The sequence below is a fragment of the Mobula birostris genome, chromosome 2 (assembly GCF_030028105.1).
Source record: "Mobula birostris isolate sMobBir1 chromosome 2, sMobBir1.hap1, whole genome shotgun sequence".
Taxonomy (NCBI): Eukaryota; Metazoa; Chordata; class Chondrichthyes; order Myliobatiformes; family Myliobatidae; genus Mobula; species Mobula birostris.
In genome coordinates this window covers 226,346,065-226,364,443 of record NC_092371.1, presented here as the reverse complement: position 1 = coordinate 226,364,443, position 18,379 = coordinate 226,346,065, and the positions used below count along the sequence as shown (strand labels likewise).

At 40.2% G+C, this 18,379-nt stretch overlaps 1 protein-coding gene across 1 annotated transcript; it reads left to right on the top strand.

Moving 5' to 3' along the window:
* Nucleotides 1-910: 910 nt before the first annotated feature.
* LOC140211179 (axonemal dynein light intermediate polypeptide 1-like) lies at nt 911-11,894 on the top strand. The gene is made up of 6 exons (XM_072280734.1): nt 911-979; nt 1,119-1,228; nt 2,677-2,846; nt 5,619-5,797; nt 8,514-8,678; nt 11,859-11,894. The coding sequence occupies exons 1-6, from the start codon at nt 911-913 to the stop codon at nt 11,892-11,894; spliced, it is 729 nt and encodes a 242-aa protein (XP_072136835.1).
* Nucleotides 11,895-18,379: the final 6,485 nt, after the last annotated feature.

The window sequence follows — 18,379 nt, the reverse complement described above, 5'->3', positions numbered from 1 at the left end:
TACATGGTTGATTGTCAAATTTCAAAGGGAGTAGAAGAGCCAAGAGATAAAGTTTCAGCCTACAAATATATGCACAGAAGGTCAGGTTCATGATTAACAACCTTTTCAAAATTCCCTTCATAGTATGGTTTTATTGGAGTGAATCTGACGCACAGACAGTTCATTGGCTGTTTACTTGCTTGAGGACTGGAAATTGGAGGTCTCCGATACACGGTCCTATGGTAGCGCAATGGTTAATGTGACGCTATTACAGCTCAGGGTGTCAGAGTTCAGAGTTCAAGACCAGCATCCTCTGTAAGAAAGTTTGTACATTCTTCCTGTGAGTGCATGGGTTTCCTTTGGGTGCTCTGGTTTTCCTCTCAAAGTCCAAAGATGTACCCATTACTAGGTGAAATGGTTATTTTATTTTGTCCTGTGATTACTCTAGGGTTAAATAGATGGGTTCCTGGCCAGCGTGACCCATTGGGCTCTAAATAAATAAACCTGCTTACACGACCCAGTCCCAACGAGAGCTGACTGTACATGACAGGATCGGGCCAGCTCAGGTCAAATTGGACAGCTGCTCTAATAAAGATTTCTAATGTGAGTCAGGCTAGGCTATTCCAATAATGTATCCAGTTCAGGCTCACTTAGTAATAAAGTAACTTTCAGTAAATTGTGAGGTTCAGATTTGACATTTTATGCTCAAACAGATCAGTGACATGTTTGAGATTGTTATGTTTGCTGTGATGGTTGGATTAGATATGGAAAATGTAGAAATGCTTGGTTTGGGTTTGATATGGCATTTGGCCAAGTTGGTTTTAAATTCATATCCAAGCAGTACTCTATTCCATATAAGGGCATCCATCATTTGCTGGACTCATCCAAAATACAAATATTCTTTGTGTAGATTTGAACTTTGGTGAAAAACATGATCTCGAAGCAGGATAGAGATAGTTTTCCAGACCTAGTCTTGCTCCGTCTGGCTGTAGCTCTCAAAGTAGGAGTACAGCTGACTCTCAGTGGTGCTGCTTCTCACAGAATCTCATAAGTTTGAAGAAATATTAAGCAAAAGTATCGAGTCTGGAACTCTCCTCCTTCCCAGAAGAATATTAATTCAACATGCTTTGTTTATCCAGGCACACACAAAAGTAAGCCCGACAAAATGTGTTCTTACAGGAGCAAGGAAAGCAGAAGAAAGTAATAAACAGTCAATAGAATGCATTTTGAATGCAATATTACCTCCAAGGTCAGTGATTTCAGTGAGCTTTCTTTCTCACTTTCATCTTCCTAATATTCTTGGGCGTTATCAATCTCCAAAAGACCTGCCTGAGACAATATTATCCATTATTTGTAGTGGGTATTCCTTTACAGTGTAGGCAAATAGTTTTTAAAAAGCAATTGCCCTGAAAATCTGCAATGGCTCCTAGTTTTTAAAAATCAAATTAACTAAATTGTTTTTTATTAAGGAATGCAAAGGAAGGATTAATAGTGATGCTGTCATTCAATCTAGTTCACAAATGCTTGCTCTTGACATTTTGCTTTGGGCTTCATGAGAGAATTACCTATCACTAAGCTTCTATACAGTTGCCTGTACTAATTTAACTAGAATTTACCACATTGCCCTAAAGATTGAAATTGAGGTCTAATATGAAATACAAATTATTTCACTGCAATGCACAGATGAATTTACTTCTGGGTTAATGAAATAGAAGTAGATTATAGCCTATGCTTTCCCCCTTCTCAAACTAAATAGAATTATGAGCAAAAGAACCAGAAGCAAGTATAGTCCATCTGCCCAGTTGTGCCGACTGTGTCATTCACGAACAATTTGCTGACATAGCCTTTCATGGGGATTGTGTATTGGTATTGGTGATGGATGCTAAGGTAGCATAGCAACCAGTGTAAAATCTTCCAGCACCAGCAATTGCAGTTCAATTACCCGCACTGTCTGTAAGGAGTCTTTACGTTCTCCCTGTGGGTGTGGGTTGCTTCAGGTGCTCCAGTTTCCTCCCACAGTGCAAAGACGAATGTGTTAGTAAGTTATGGGCATGCTGTCTTGGAGGTGGAAGCATGGCGACATTTGCAGGCTAGCCCACAATACATCCTCGGACTCTGTTGGTCATTAACGCAGATGATGCAATTCACTATGTTTCAATGTGTATGTGTCAAATTTGGCTAATCTTTAATATTTACCCATTTTCCTGCTGGCCTTTCCGACGTGTTCACTGAATACGCAAACATACCTTCACTCTGTACTTTGTCTCTTCCCTCTGTAGTCTTTTCCAAAGCAAATATTTCTCTACTCAACAGAGCTTGATTAAACAAAAACACGGTGTGAAATTGCTTTTATTTCAACTGATGTTCATAAACACAAGAAGTGAAAGGCCCTGTGGAGTTCAGTAAATAGTAGTGCTTCAGTAAGTGTTCAAATGAACAGAGAACTGTGAGGCAGGTGCAGAGGCTACCAAGAGAAATGTGCCAATCAGGGACATTGGTAAGAAGAGGTAAAATGGAGGAAAATCTGGAAATACCCATTTTGGTGGGTTGAATAGCATCCCTTTTTTGTAAAAAGATTAGACACAGTAAGTGTAAAGTATGGAAATCTTTGTAAATGCATCACAGAGAATGTTTGCGAAAATGAAATTGTATCAAGTAAAACAGGAAAATTAGTTTTAATATTACCTCCTCTTAAAGAGAATGGTCGGAGAATGGGCAGATGTGGATTCAACAAATATCTACTGTTCCAGCCATTCGAACAGATGTGATAAATCTGCAGGACAGCTTAGATAGAAAGCTGCAGCAAAGGCAGGCTCGGGAAACGGGCATTTGCCCTATTCGCCGGGAGTTGTATGCACAATGCTTTGGTAAGTGAATTCTTCACTCTGAGGTGCCGATGTTCACACATACTGTAAGCAAGTTCATTATTAATGAATTCCAAAGTAAATTTACTGTCAAAGTACAACCATAATAGCATCAATGAAAGACTGCACCAAATTGGGCGTTCAACCAGTGTGCAAAAGACAACAATAAGTGTGCAAATACAAAAAGAAAGAAATAATAAATAAGTAAGCAATAAATGTCGAGAACATGAGATGAAGAGTTCTTGAATGCAAGGCCATTGGTTATGGGAGCATTTCAGTGATGGGGCAGGTGAAGCTGAGTGATGTTATCCCCTGTGGTTCATGAGTCTGATGGTAATAACTGTTTCTGTACCTGGCTTGTGAGTCCCAAGGCTCTTGTACCTTCGTCCTGATGGCAGCAGCTAGAGGAGAGCATGTCCTGGGTGGTGGGGTTCCCTGATGATGGATGCTGCTTTCCTGCACCAAAACTTTGTGTAGATGTGCTCAACGGTGGGGAGAGCTTTACTGGTGATGGACCAGACTGTATCCACTAATTTGTGTAGGATTTTCCGTTCAAGGGCATTGGTTTTTCCAAACCAGACTGTGATGCAGCCAGTCAATATACTCTCCACTACACATCTATAGAAGTTTGTCAGAGTTTTAGATGTCATGCCAAGTCTTTGCAAACTCCTAAGGAAGTTGTTTAATTTTATGCTCCAGCAACATTCAAAATCGACCTTTTTTCTGACCTAATATCTAATTTTGCCTAAATGTATGTTTTTATTCATGGTTATTGGTAGTTATACTATCATGAATAAGCCAAAAAACACTGTAGATTGAGGAAGGAAATGGAGGTGGGTACTCTCACATAATTTAAGAAGTTTCTAGAGGAGTGCTTGAATTATTAAAGAGCACATTGCTGGAGGAACTCGACAGGTCAAGAAGCATTTGCAAAGGGAGGTGTCTCCACATGAATTGCAAAAGTACAGAGGGCTACAGATCAAAAGTTGGTGCACATGGATGTTCAATGGTCAGGATGAACATGGGTGCACATTGTCTTGCTTCTGTGCTGTCTGACTGAGGAAAAAGTTGAAATACAGTTTGGTAATAATTTTGTGTCAACCATGCTCAATTAATGTCATCTAGGTGTTAAACTGCATGGTTAGTAGACCTATCAGAACCTCAATTAACCTTTTCTCATCACATGATAAAGCGCTAAAATAGCCTGCTCTTTCATTTTCTCAACAACATATTGACCTACAAAATTATTTCTTATAACCTCCATAACTTCATCTCCCATGCTCTTACAGCTACGTTGGTTTGCCTGGTCTCTATGTGGACAATAGATCCCATAGTTATTGTACACGCTGCCCTAGATGGATGCACTATTACCTGATTTGTTCATCCATTTATTATGTGCCTTGTCATATGATGTATACGATCACGGTGACCATGATTGTTCTAGGCAAAGATTTCTACAGAAGGGATTTACCATTGCCTTCTTCTGGGCAGTGTCTTCACAAGATGGGTGACTCCAGCCATTGTCAATACTCCTCAGAGAGTGTCTGCCTGGCATCAGTGGTCACATAAACAGGACTTGTGATATACACAGCTGCTCATGTAACCACCTACCACCTACTCCCAAGGCTTCATGTGACCCTGATCAAGGGACTAAGAAGCTGCTACACATTGCCCAAGGATGACCTGCAAACTAGTGAAGGGAAGGTGTCTGACACCTCCCTTGGTAGAGATGTACCTCCACTCCACCAACCATCCTCATTTGTATGATGTCTGAAATACAATTTCTGTTTGGAGGTTTATAAGCAACTCCTACTAGATCCCTTTAACTGCTGCACTCTCCACAAGCAGCCCCTTTGACTGACCAATAAAATAGAATGTAATCTAAGAGCTATGATTTCCTTCCAGAACAAATTGTTTGGAAAAATTTCCCACCTCTAATGAATTTTAGTGTTACAGTTAAAGTTTTTTTGTTTCTTGAGCCGTAGACATATTCTGCAGTTGTAATCACAATTAATCTAGATGGTTTTCAATAGCTCTTACTTTCACATCAACCTCCCTGGTCTGCTTTTCTCAAAATGTGTTTTTAATTTATTTTATTTCAGTAGACCGATTTCCTGTCACCTTCACAAACAAGAGAACATCACTTAGTAGGTTTATGCAAATGCAACTGTGAGGTGTGTTGGCGCGTGGCCAAGTGGTTAAGGCATTCGTCTAGTGATTTGCATAGTGAGTTCAAGCCTTGGCTGAGGCAGCAGGACACAATCCTTGAGCAAGGCACTTAACCACACATTGCTCTGCGACGACACTGGTGCCAAGCTGTGTGGGTCCTAATACCCTTCCCTTGGACAACATCAGTGGCATGGAGAGGGGAGATTTGCAGCATGGGCAACTGCTGGTCTTCCATACAACCTTGCCCAGGCCTGCGCCCTGGAAACCTTCCAAGGCGCAAATCCATGGTCTCATGAGACTAACGGATGCCTATTAGAACTGTGAGGTAGATAACAATTCATATGAAGGCACTATAAAAGTACTAGCAACTTTGCCTTTTCACAATCCTCCTAACTTACTGGAAGGAAAAGGGATCCAATATCAAAATCTTTTCCCTGGATAACATCCCCAGAATTGAGATTCTAGTTAGACTCAGTTGGTTAAATGAGGACATCGACAGGGAAAACAGGTTAAATAACACTAAATTTTGCAGTTTTAAAACTCTGCAGTGTGGAAATTGTGTTCATTTTAATATCTGTGTTGTCCTTAATTTGCATTATTGAACAGATGAGCTGATTAGGCAGGTCACCATCAACTGTCCAGAACGTGGACTGCTGCTCCTTAGAGTGCGTAATGAGATCCTCATGACTCTCGCGGCGTATGAGACCTTGTATGAAAGTAGTGTTGCATTTGGATTGAGGAAGGCTCTGCAAGGAGATTTAGGAAAAATTTCACTGCGCCAACAGGTAAATTATTCCAAAAACAATAGTGAGAGGATTTAAGATGAATGCCTGAAATATAAGAGATTATTGCTTGAGCAAATTAAAGCAGTGGGTTAGAATCTGCTGGATTTGTTCCTTTAACTGTTCTAAAGCACCCCCTGTGGTCCTTGCACAGCCCTACTGATCTGGGCCAGGTGCAGAGAGCGGAGGGCTGACCTAAACAGTTGTGATAGACTTTGACAAAAGGTACAGTTAGAGCATCTACAGACATTTAAGATGCATCAAAAGTAAAATACTAAAGGAAAACGATTCATTTTAAAATTAAAAACATTAAAATGCAGTTTGAAATATGACAAGCTAAAACAAAGTAATTAAGAAAACTATCTTACTTTCTTCTCTACAGACCCAGAATCCTCTTTGAAGTCAATTGATAGATGACCCTCTGATGTTTGCTAGTACTCAGCTTCCTGAAATGCACTGCAGTTATACCAATGGTTGTATGAAGCCCTGTTCTTCAAACCTGGACCTTGAATTTCTCAAGCTAACAACATGTTATGCACTTTGGGCTGTCTGGAACATGAACATCGAATTGGAAGTCTTGCCAACTAACAATGCATTCCTCAGGATTGTGATATCATAACACCATAAGATATAGGAGCAGAATTAGGCCATTTGGCCCTTCAAGTCTGCTCTGCCATTCAATCATGGCTGATCCATTTTCCCCCTCCTCAACCCCATTCCCCAGTCTTCTGCCTGTAACCTTAATGCCATTATTAAGGACCTCCAGCACCCAGGGCATGCCCTTTTCTCACTGTTACCGTCAGGTAGGAGATACAGAAGCCTGAAGGCACACACTCAGTGATTCAGGAACAGCTTCTTCCCCTCTGCCATCTGATTCCTAAATGGACATTGAATCTTTGGACACTACCTCACTATTTTTTTAATATACAGTATTTCTGTTTTTGCACGTTTTTAATCTAATCTAATATGTAATTGATTTACTTGTTTATTTATTATTTTTTTTTCTCTGCTAGATCATGTATTGCATTGAACTGCTGCTGCTAAGTTAACAAATTTCATGTCACATGCCGGTGATAATAAACCTGATTCTGATTCTGATTCCATGTCCAATCAAGAACCTATCAATTTCTTGCCTTAAAGACACCTAATGACCTGGCCTCAACAGCTGCCTGTGGTAACAAATTTCCCAAATTCACCATCCTCCGGCTAAAGAAAGTTCTCTGCATCTTTGTTTTAAATGGACACCCCTCTATCCTGAGGCTGTGTTCTCTTGTCCTAGACTCTCCCACCATGGGAAGCATCCTTTCCACATCTACTCTGTCTAGGCCTTTCAACATTCGAAAGGTTTCATTGAGATCACGCTCCCCCCAATCCTTCTAAATTCCAGCGAGTACAGACACAAAGCCATCAAATGTTCGTCATATGATAACTCTTTTATTCTGGGGAATATTCTTGTGAACCTCCTCTGAACTCTCTCCAATGCCAACACATCTTTTCTTGATGAGGAACCCAAAACTGTTCACAATACTCAAGGTGAGGCCTCACCAGTGCCTTTTAAAGCCTCAGCATCACATCCTTGTTCTTGTATTCTAGTCCTCTTAAAATGAATGGTAATATTACATTTGCCTTCCTCACCACTGATTCTACCTGTAAGTTAACCTTTTTGGTGTTCTGTACAAGGTCTCCCAAGTCCCTTTTCACCTCAGAGTTTTTGTATTTTTTTCCTCATTTAGAAAATAGTCTGCACATTTATTTCTACTACCAAAGTCCATGACCATGCATTTTCCAACATTGTATTTCATTTGACACTTTCTTGCCCATTCTCCTAATCTGTCTTCTATAGCCTTCTGCAGCCTGTTTCCTCAACACTTCCTGTCTCTCCACCAACCTTCGTATCATCTGCAAACTTGGTAACAAAGCCATCTATTCCATTATCTAAATCATTGGTATATAGCTTAAAAAGAAGTGGTCCCAACACCAACCCCTGCGGAACACCACTAATCACTGGCAGCCAACCAGAACAGGATCCTTTTGTTCCCCCTCACTGCCTCCTACCAATCAGCCAATGCTCTAGCCATGCCAGTGACTTTCCTGCAATACATGGGCACTTAACTTGGTAAGCAGCCTCATGTGTAGCACCTTGTCAAAGGCCTTCCGAAAGTCCAAATGTACAACATCCACTGCATCCCCGTTATCTATCCTACTCGTAATCTCCTCAAAGAATTCCAACAGGTTTGTCAGGTAAGAATTTCCCTTAAGGAAACCATGCTGACTTAGTCCTATTTTGTCCTGTGTCACCAAGTACTCCATCACCTCATCCTCAACAATTGACTCTAACATCTTCCCAGCCACAGAGGCCAGGCTAAATGGTCTATAAGTTCATTTCTGCTGCCTCCTTGACACATCTTGACACACTTTTACTTAATAAGCCAACTTACTATGAATAAACACAAACAATGTCTTGAACGGGGAAGAAAATTTGAGATGCAAGCTTTGTTGTTCCTGGTACTGTTTCATCTGTTGTGTACTTCTGGTATTTCTGTTTTTTTTTAAATTTAAATGGTTCAGTTCAGAGACAGAAAAAAACATTGAGAATCCTAAAATTGATATTGTTGCAGAAGTTGTAATGTTATTTTGAATTATTTTGTAAACTGCTGTAGTGTTACTTTGTCCATTGATCAAAACCTGAAATATCTTTTGTCTTTTTCTCTTACAATAGATTGAAGAACTTAAACAAGAAATAACCACTCTTCAAAATGAAATCAGTGAAATGAAGGATAAATATAATGCAGCTGAGAAACGATTTACTGAGAGGAAACAGCTGGATGATAAGAAAAATTCAGAAGAAATTGTTAACCTTAGAAAAATCAATCAACAATTGAAGGTATAGTTATCAAATCAAGGGAGCCCTTCTTTAAAGATGATGAGCCAAGAGATGTTTGTTTGTCATCCTTTAAGTCAATATTAGAATTTTTAATCAGTTTTGTAGTGTTGTAAGAAGTAAGGGAGAGATCATCTGTTTGCAAGATAAATACTCTTTCATTTCTTTGGAAGTAATGGTCTTTAAGGCAATCTTAATCAACGTTGTTGGATTGATGGCTAGTTACCATGTTTGCAACAAAACCAAGAAAGCTCTTGTTCTGCTCCCGAGCCTTTTATGTGGAACCTTATTGAATACCTTCTAGAAATCCAAATAATCAAAGACAAGTTGAGCATGTGGGTAGGCGAAGTACAATCTATTAAAATGTGAGCTCATCCATTTTGCTACAGAAATGCTGGTGTTTTTAATATGGGCAGAGATTTAGACTTCTTGTTATTCAAAGGTTCTGTACGTAAGTCACTGAAAGCCTATATGCAGGAACAGCAGCAGTTAGACCCACAATGGTAACTTTGATTTCTGGAGTATTTGGGTAAAATATAGAAATGTTTACTACTTTTGTACAAGGTCTTGGCTAGAACACATCTAGGAATGTTGTAGGGACTCCTTAATTTCATTAGGCAGAATTAACTGGGAACATTAAGGGTCAAGTTCGCCGTGTATGTTACGTGTTATATTGTATGTTATTACCTTTTGGGGGGTGGGTTTTTTCTTATATATACACAACGTTGCCATTTATTTGGGGGTTGGAATAAAATGAACATTTTAACTGTTACGCTGTATGTATTGCATTGTGGCAGTTCTGTAAGAGCAGCTTCTTTTCAGCTTGCTCTGTTTTCAGCTTGTTTGGGTTATTTTTGAAGATAAGAGATGAGGAGAAATGTGTGCCATCCGTTAGGATGGTCGAATTAAGGGAGGTTTCTCTGCTGAGGGACTCTAAGGTTGGGCTTGGGTTTTTTTTTTGGGCGGGAGATGAAGAGAGAAGACACGGGGGAGAACCGGTCATAACGTGCAATCCGGTGGGAGACCCATTTGTTTGAGATGGATTGTGAATGACGTTCAGAAGGTGGTGTGTGCTTTCACGTTGACCGAGGGCCCAGCGCGTGAGTGACAGAGAAGTTCAAGATGAGAAGTTCAAGATGAGCTCCAACTTGTGCACATTTGACTGTTTAATTAGAATGGGCTCTTTTTGTTACTTTTTACTAACCCTTAAGTTAAGATTCATAAATATAATTCCTTTAATCGTATGCAGAGTACTGTTGGTTATTCCGTGGCACTAATTTGTAACAGGGTAGCAAATTACACAGCATCCACACAAACCGAGTTTTGGGGTAGGATTGAGCCATCTCAGTCTCATGAGTTTGGCGGGACTTGAGAGATTTTACTAGACTTACGCAGCCAAGGAAACCAGGGTGATTCAGAAGTAATTACGTTCGTGTCGATTTTTGTCGACACTGTTACAATGTTCTATTTTGGTTGCCCTGCTTTAGAAAAAGGGTATTCTTTCTAAAGAGAAAATATAGTAATGGTTCACTAGAGATAGAGTATTAGTCTACTCAACAATTTTAGAGTTCAGAAGAATGGGAAGTGATCCTTTGAATTGTGCAAAATTTTTAGTAGTTATGGAGAGGATGTTTCCCTAGCTGAGGAGTCTACGACTGGGAGTCACAATCTCAAAGTATGAGTTTGGCTATTTAAAACTAAAATGAAAATCAATCAATTCATTGAAAAGCTGACACTGTAGATCCTGGACTCTAGAGATCCAGTGTTTTGATCTGAGAGTTGGCAATGTTCTTCCAAAATTATATTCGTTCCTTCATTCAAATGGTAGTGATCTTCATAATTCTCTACTCTGGATGGTTATGGATGCTCAGTCATTGACTAAATTCAGAGTTGAACAGATTATTTGAATACCTAGAGGAATCGAAATACAGGGTAGAAAATGGTCAGGGTAGCAGACCGGCTCTGATGTTGTTTATTAATGGAGCAGGCTCAAGGGGCGGCGTGAGATCCTATTTCAACATCGTTTCCTTGTGAGAAAGGAAGAGAGGAGTGTACTTTGGTTGTGTGTGTTTGTGCAGGAGAGAGGCATGTGCTTTGATTGTGTGGTAGAGAAAGAGGCCAGTTCTTCGAGTTGTTTGAGATGTTCAGAAGTGCTGAGATAGCAAGGAATGAATTAAGCAGCAAGAATATGATGCATGTGTGTGTGTTTTGAGACATGACAACTGAATCAAGTAAGCAGGGCAAAAAAAAATTTCCCAGGTGCAGTAGACTCATTTGTAGCAATGATTTCATTGCCCACGTTCATTTCATTTCTGATGCAGGTTCCATACTGTCACAAAGTCATGAAGGGCAGTGCTCCCTCCACTGCTTTCCTTCCCTACCAGTCATCAAAATTCAGAATGCCAAAGGCATTTTCAACTGTGTTGTGGCTCAGTGGACAGGTGCTCTTTGGAGTTTGATCACTGAAGCCAACCTGGGTATTAATGCATTTAGAAGTGTGTTATATTGAGCCACTTGTCCTCATCTCGTAGGGAAGTTAAACACTGCATCCTCTGAATTCAAATAGACATTTTCCACAAGGAACACAGTTGATTGCCACACTCCCATTGCACTGGCATGAAAAAGCCTGAGTTACGAATGATTGTATTTCCAGATGCTGCAACTTACTTTCATTGCTGTTTGTAGAAGATTGCTGTGCCCATATTGGCTGGTATATTCATAGAATAGTAAATTTATAGGGTCATAGAATAGTACAGCTCAGGAACTGGCTTTTCTGCCCATCTAATCTATGTTGAACCATTTAAACTGCCTAGTCCCATTGGCCTGCACCCAGACTATAGCCCTCCATACCTCCCATCAATGTATCTCTCCAGTGAAATTTAGCTTGCATGCACCACTTGCTCTTGCAGCTCATCCCACACTCTCACAACTCTGTGAGTGAAGAAGTTTCCCCTCATGTTCCCCTTAAACATTTCACCTGTCACCCTTAACCCATGACCTTAGTGGAAAAAGCCTGCTTGCATTTATGTCATGGGCATAGTCTTTCAGAAGTCAATGGAACTGAATTTCAGAGGTAGAATATAATGTCCTGAAGAATACTTAATGTTGTTCATTATAGCGTTGAACTACACATTAAAAATAATTTTCACACACTGTACTTTACATTATTTTTGTTTTCTACAGCTGCAACTTGAAGCTGTCATTACTTACAGGAGATGAACTGCACCCTGCTGTATTCCTTACATGGCAATATGATATTTTGATGTATGTTTTCATCAGCAGTATTGGGACAATGCCTTGTATGGCAATGGACGGATTCCCATTTCCTAAAGCAACTAAGTTATTCTATTTAACATCATCAAAGGTAATCACAAATTAGTAATTATCCACAGATGTAAAACAGGTATTCTCTGAGTGTTAATGGATTACAATAAAACAAGTGTTTGAAAGAATTCATTGGACTTTTCTTATTATTGATTGGTTTTCTGTCATATCCAACAAAGATAGATAGTGCAGTTCTTCTTTTGACTGGACTTGATGTTGGATTTAGAGGATGTGAACTGCACAACGAAACTTGTGCAGGAAAGTTTTTATACTGGAAAAGCCACTGCACTGGTGTAGTTTCACTCTGTCAATCTTGGAAGTTCGGGTCCACTGGTACAAGTAGTGGTCAGAACTGTGGTCTTCCTTGGTTTCAGTGGATGACCATCACTTCTTTTGTGCCTTGTCATGTCCTCCGCTCTCCACTAAGTGTTGCTGAACCACCTTTCCGGCCGATGGATCTCACTGTTGATCTCATCTGTCCATTCCACTGGAGCTCACTTCACGTGCGAGGACAGGCACGTTCCTGTCTTGCTGGAATAAGAGACTGGCTGCCTATCCTCTCCTGATGTAGCCAGCCTGTTGAATCTGTGTACCCTGCTGTGGTCGTTGTCACATACAAACAACTACTTGGAGCCACAGGCGAGAGCTGAGTGTCAGATGGTGAGTGAGTTACCCAAAAATGGATACAACAAGCTCCTTGACCAGACCAGAGAAGCTACCCCTCCCTGAGCACCCCATTATTATTATTATTATTATTACTGAAAGTATAACTGTACCTTGTAAAATCCAGGTTGCTGACAGAACATTGCTGAATAGTTAGGGAGACTAATTAAAAGTCAACTACACACTGTGAGAGTGGAGTTCAGAATTGGGTTTAATATTGGACACCATAGAAAGCATTCTTCTGGGGTGCATCATAACCTGGTATGGAAGTTGTCCTGTCCAAGACCGGAAGAAACTGCAGAAGATCGTGAACACAGCCCAGCACATCACACAAACCAATCTTCAGTCCTTGGCAACCAACAGGAATTAACACACATAAAAGTTGCTGGTGAACGCAGCGGGCCAGGCAGCATCTCTAGGAAGAGGTGCAGTCGACCTTTCAGGCCGAGACCCTTCGTCAGGACTAACTGAAGGAAGAGTGAGTAAGGGATTTGAAAGTTGGAGGGGGAGGGAGAGATCCAAAATGATGGGAGAAGACACTCACTCTCCTTTTTCTCCCTCTGTCCCTCTGAATATACCCCTTACCCATCCTCTGGCCTGGCCTGCTGCATTCACCAGCAACTTTTATGTGTGTTGCTTCAGTCCTTGGACTCACTTTACACCGCATGCTGTTGGAGCAGTGCTGCCAGGATAATCAAGGACACGACCCACCCAGCCAACACACTTTTCGTCCCTCTTCCCTCCAGGAGAAGGCTCAGGAGCTTGAAGACTCATACGGCCAGATTTGGGAACAGCTTCTTTCCAACTGTGATAAGACTGCTGAACGGATCCTGACCTGAATCTGGGCCGTACCCTCCAAATATCCGGACCTGCCTCTTGGTTTTTTTGCACTACCTTACTTTCGCTTTTCTATTTTCTATTTATGATTTATAATCTAATTAAAATTTTTTGATATTTACTATTGATTTGTACTCTAGGGAGCATGAAGAGCAGAATCAAATATCGCTGTGATGATTGTACGCTCTAGTATCAATTGTTTGGTGACAATAAAGTATAAAGTAAAAGTATCACTGATGTATGTTGTGAAATTTGTTGTTTTGCAGCAGCAGTACATTGCAGTACATAATAATAAAACTCATAATTTACAATAAAAAATATAGATAAAAAATAAAATTAAATAAGTAGAAAGAGAAGATACTGAGGTAGTGTTCATGGGTTCACAGTCCATTCAGAACTCTGATGGCAGAGGGGAAAAAGTTGTTCCTGAAATGTTGAGTGCGTGTCTTCAGGTTCCCGTACCACCACCTTGTTTGTAGCAAGGAGAACAGGACATGTCCTGGGTCATGGGGGTCTTTAATAATAGATGCCTCCTGTTGAGACATCACTTTTTTAAAGGTGTCCTACCTGCTGGGGTGGGGGGGCGGGTTGGGGTCTATTGGCCACGATGAAGCCGGCTGAGTTTACAGTTCTCTGCAGCTTTTTCCGATCCTGTGCAATGCCCTCCCCCCCCCCCCCACTTTACCAGCAGATGATGCAACCAGTTAGAACGCTCTGCACGGTACATCTGTGGAAATTTGCAATCTTTGGCCTTTTTTTCTAACCTGAATGCAAATTGGCCATATTTGATTTTTAAATTCACAGTTTTTGGATCATTGGAATTGATTTGAAAACATAACAAATAGCATAACTATACATAGGGAAACCGGCAGAAGTGATACAACATTGTTGAAGAGACATTTAACAGACTCGTGAACAGGCAGGGAAGAAAGGGATACAGGCCATGTGCAAGCAGATGGGATTCGTTTAGATTGGCCTTGTGGGTGGTATAGACAGGCCCTGATCCTTGGCTGTACAAGGCTCAATTGCCTATGTACTGTACCATCTTTTGAAAATAATGGACACGAAGAACTGCCTGGCTGAACAAACCCCATAAAGTTGTGCTGTTTTTTAACCCACTTTCCCAAGCCCATGGCCAGTAGATAACCCACACCCCTGTGCTCTTTTCTCCGTCTTTCTGGTCCACTCAGGCCCCCTCACCCCTTTTTCCAACCTTCCACTCCACCAACCCCCTGACACCGAGAACTATGATGAATAAAGCAATCCAGTAATCATTTACACCAGTCATTGAAAGCAAATGTGTGGGTCCAGAGGGCAAATGGAACGTTGGCCTTCATTGCAAGAGGTTTGAATATAGGAGGAAGGATGTATTCCTACAATTATAGAGAGTTTTGGTAGGAACATATGAAATATTGTGGAGTTCTGATCTCCTTACTTATACATACCTTAGAGGAAGTCCTGGATGGAGGTACTGTTGTACACAGAAGGATTGGATTGACTTGGTCTGTATTGACTGAAGTTTTAGAAGAATGAGAGAATGTCTGATAGAATCATGCAAAATTATGACAGGATAAAACAGTCTAGTTGTTTCCCTTGCCCCAAGGTTTCTAGAAACAGGATCACACTGTCAGTCCTGCTGAGGTGTCTTGGCCCAAAATGTCGACTGTACTCATTTTCCACAGATGCTGCCAGGCCTGCTGAGTTCCTCCAGCATTCTGTGTGTGCTATTTGGATTTCCAACATCGGCAGATTTTCTCTTGTTTGTGATTGGATCACACTGTCAGTATCTGAAATAAAACTTTTAGGAGAAATGTCTTCACTCAGAGGATAGTGTACCTGCGGAACACAAAAGACTGTAGATTCTAAGCTCCTGAATATAAGACAAAGTAATTTGCGAATATGATACTGAGATGGGGGATCAGCCATAATTGCAATGAATGGCAGAGGAAGCTGAAATAGCAAATGAACTAGTGCGGTTCCTATTTTTCAAAGTTGATGTTAAACTGAAAATAATGTAGCAGAATGATTTAGACCAAGACGTAGACATATACATGCGTTGTGAAGCAGAAGACTAAGGGAGATAGTAGACAAACCAAACTGAGGGGAGGTGAGGAGTGTTATTTAGAATGGGAGACCAGGACTTTTACTATTAAGTGAAGCAGCCCAAAGTGGGTTTAGGGGAACTTCTGCACATCTAAAGCCTTTCTCGAGTGTGATATTCTGGCAGCAGAAAATCTGCACATTAATTTGTAGGTTCATATTAGAACTGGATGCAGATTTAGTATTTTAAATGAACTCAAGCCTTTTCTGGCCATCTAGAAAATAATGTGGCACATGACTTAATTTTCAGTAAACTTTCAGTAACAGAATTATAGTCATATAATTACCATCTGCTTATGATTTCAACTCAAACTGTTGTCTGAATTCACAGACTGTTCCTTTTTCCACTTGATTGCTATTAATTCATTCTGCCAAACTGGCCACTGTTATTCCTGCACATGATACAAAGTTGTCATCTATCTAGCCAGAATCGGGTTAAGAGGATTTTTGCCACCTGCACCAAGCAGACTATAACAGCACTCGCAAATCTCATCCCAGGCACCACTGTTCTCACTAAATGCTCACTGCAGCACATAGGTTTAAGATGGAACTGTTCAAAGTTCTGAAATGATTTGAGGAAATAATTAGAAGATTATGTTCACTGGGCAGTGAATTGGTGGCAGGGTACAATTTGCAGAGCACATCAGATTTGGGATATTAATGAACCTTCAGGATTTTCTATCCATCAGTATCAAAGGATCTATTCAGATTCTTCATGTGCAGACTATACGCAAAACTCTACAACCTTATCTTCAAAAGGAATAAATTTAATTACAATAAGCAAAATGTTGGAAGTTCTGAGATTTTTTTATAACTTGAAGGTTTTAAAAAGAAAGATAGAATATTTTAAATTGCTATTGGGTGAAGTTAATAATCCTGAAGGAAAATTAATTAAAAATTAGGAACATGAAATAGGAAAGGTCTATCTGGTCCATCAACTAGGTTTAATTTAGACATGGCATTGCCATGATAAACTAAATAGCCCCTTTGGTTATTGAAATTTATACAATTCTATATTGTTTCTTATAAGTAATCCTGTAAGGTATGGTTTTAAAAAAACTGATCTCCAGCAAACAGGCACCTTTGCATTCACTGATGCCAAGGTAAGTTAGGTGCTGTGCTAGCATTTTCCGAAGAACACCTCAATAAGTACGTCAATAACATCAACTAGAGAAAACTAGATTTCCAGAGAAAATCCACTGCAGTCTGTAGGATAAACTCAAGACAGAGCAAATGTGAAATCCATTCTTGAATCTCTGCCCGGGGCTCATTCTGATTCTTCAGCCGTTCCTTTCCCTGTAACTGAAAAAGGCAGATGTTTCTTTTTAGAACCGTGATTAGAGGCAGTTTCCATGAGAATTGTGGGGATTGATGCAAATACTATTTTATGGCATCTATGGCCACTTATTCACAGATATTAATTTATCAGATCTTAATCCTGGATTGCCTCAATAGCACCAATGTCAGAGTTTATTTAAAGTCTAACAAAACAGACTACGGTGTCGTTTTCCTTCACTTACTGCCTAAAAGATTTAGCCATGTAATCCTTACATAAAAATGTCTATAGTCAAAAGAAGTGGCAGTGAGCAAGGTCCAGAACATAATGGGTCGAAACCAGCTCGGGGTTACAGATGCTGCATCGAAAATGCGTGAAAGTCCAGCCCTGAGGTTTGAAAAGATATCTGATACAAAGAGTTTAATGGTGAAGAAAGGAAAATAACTGATAATAGATGGGAGCAATAAAGAGCCTCTGAAGAATGAAGCTTACAGTAGAAGAATAAGGCGATGGGTCTCGGGTGGGCTTCAGAGTAGAGAGATCAGAACATCTGGATGTAGTTAGTCTGTAAACTGATGCATATAAACTGCTTTCAATGCAATGGTACTCATAATCTGATTAATTGTATAAGTAGGAAATCGTGCCATATGGTTTCCATGAACCAACAGCTTGCTTAAATGTAAACATTAAAAGATGTTTCCACTACACTATCAAATTCCTGTTGGTTTTGCTGCACCTGAAGATTTTTTTTTGTGAATTGTGTTTTCTGATGAGCATTTGGTATCAAAATATTTATCCCATTTCAATGAACCAATCATTAAATATAACTTCTCTCCTTTCCTCTCAAACCTTCAACTTGTTACAGTATCCATAATATCTTGCCAATGTAATATAATACCCTGATGTTGGAATGGAAAGGGGCAGACAATTAGAGGGATACGTTTTAGCCAACTATATTTCAACATCCCTTATACTAGTCTTTGCTATGCCACTGCGTTCTTTGTTGACAGCCCACATACTATTCATAAACTGAAGATTATCTGAAACTCTGCCTGTGTCCAAACTTGCACTATCCCAGTTAGCTGTTGCATCTCTGCTTACTGACCTAAAATGGCTCCATGTAGGAGCACCTCAAACTTAAAGTTCTCATTTAATCTTTGTATTTTCCATTATCTTGAACCCCCCCCCCCCCCCCCCCGCCCCATCTCTGTGATCCGGTCTAGTCATACCGACATTTGAAATACCTGTCCTATTCCAATTCTGGTTTGATATTAATCCGCCAACAAAACTTCACTAACTTGCTTGCCTCCTTTGACTCTTTAAAACATACTTAGCTATGCAATGAACTTGCCACTGTTGTGTTAATATTTCTTCAAAAGCAGACAGATGAAGACCACCACTCTCCTCCGTCTAGTGGAATTGGTCCTTACTCTTAATATATTTCTCCTTTGGCTCCCCCCACTTCTTTCAAACTAAAGGTGTAGCCATGGGCAACTGTATTGGT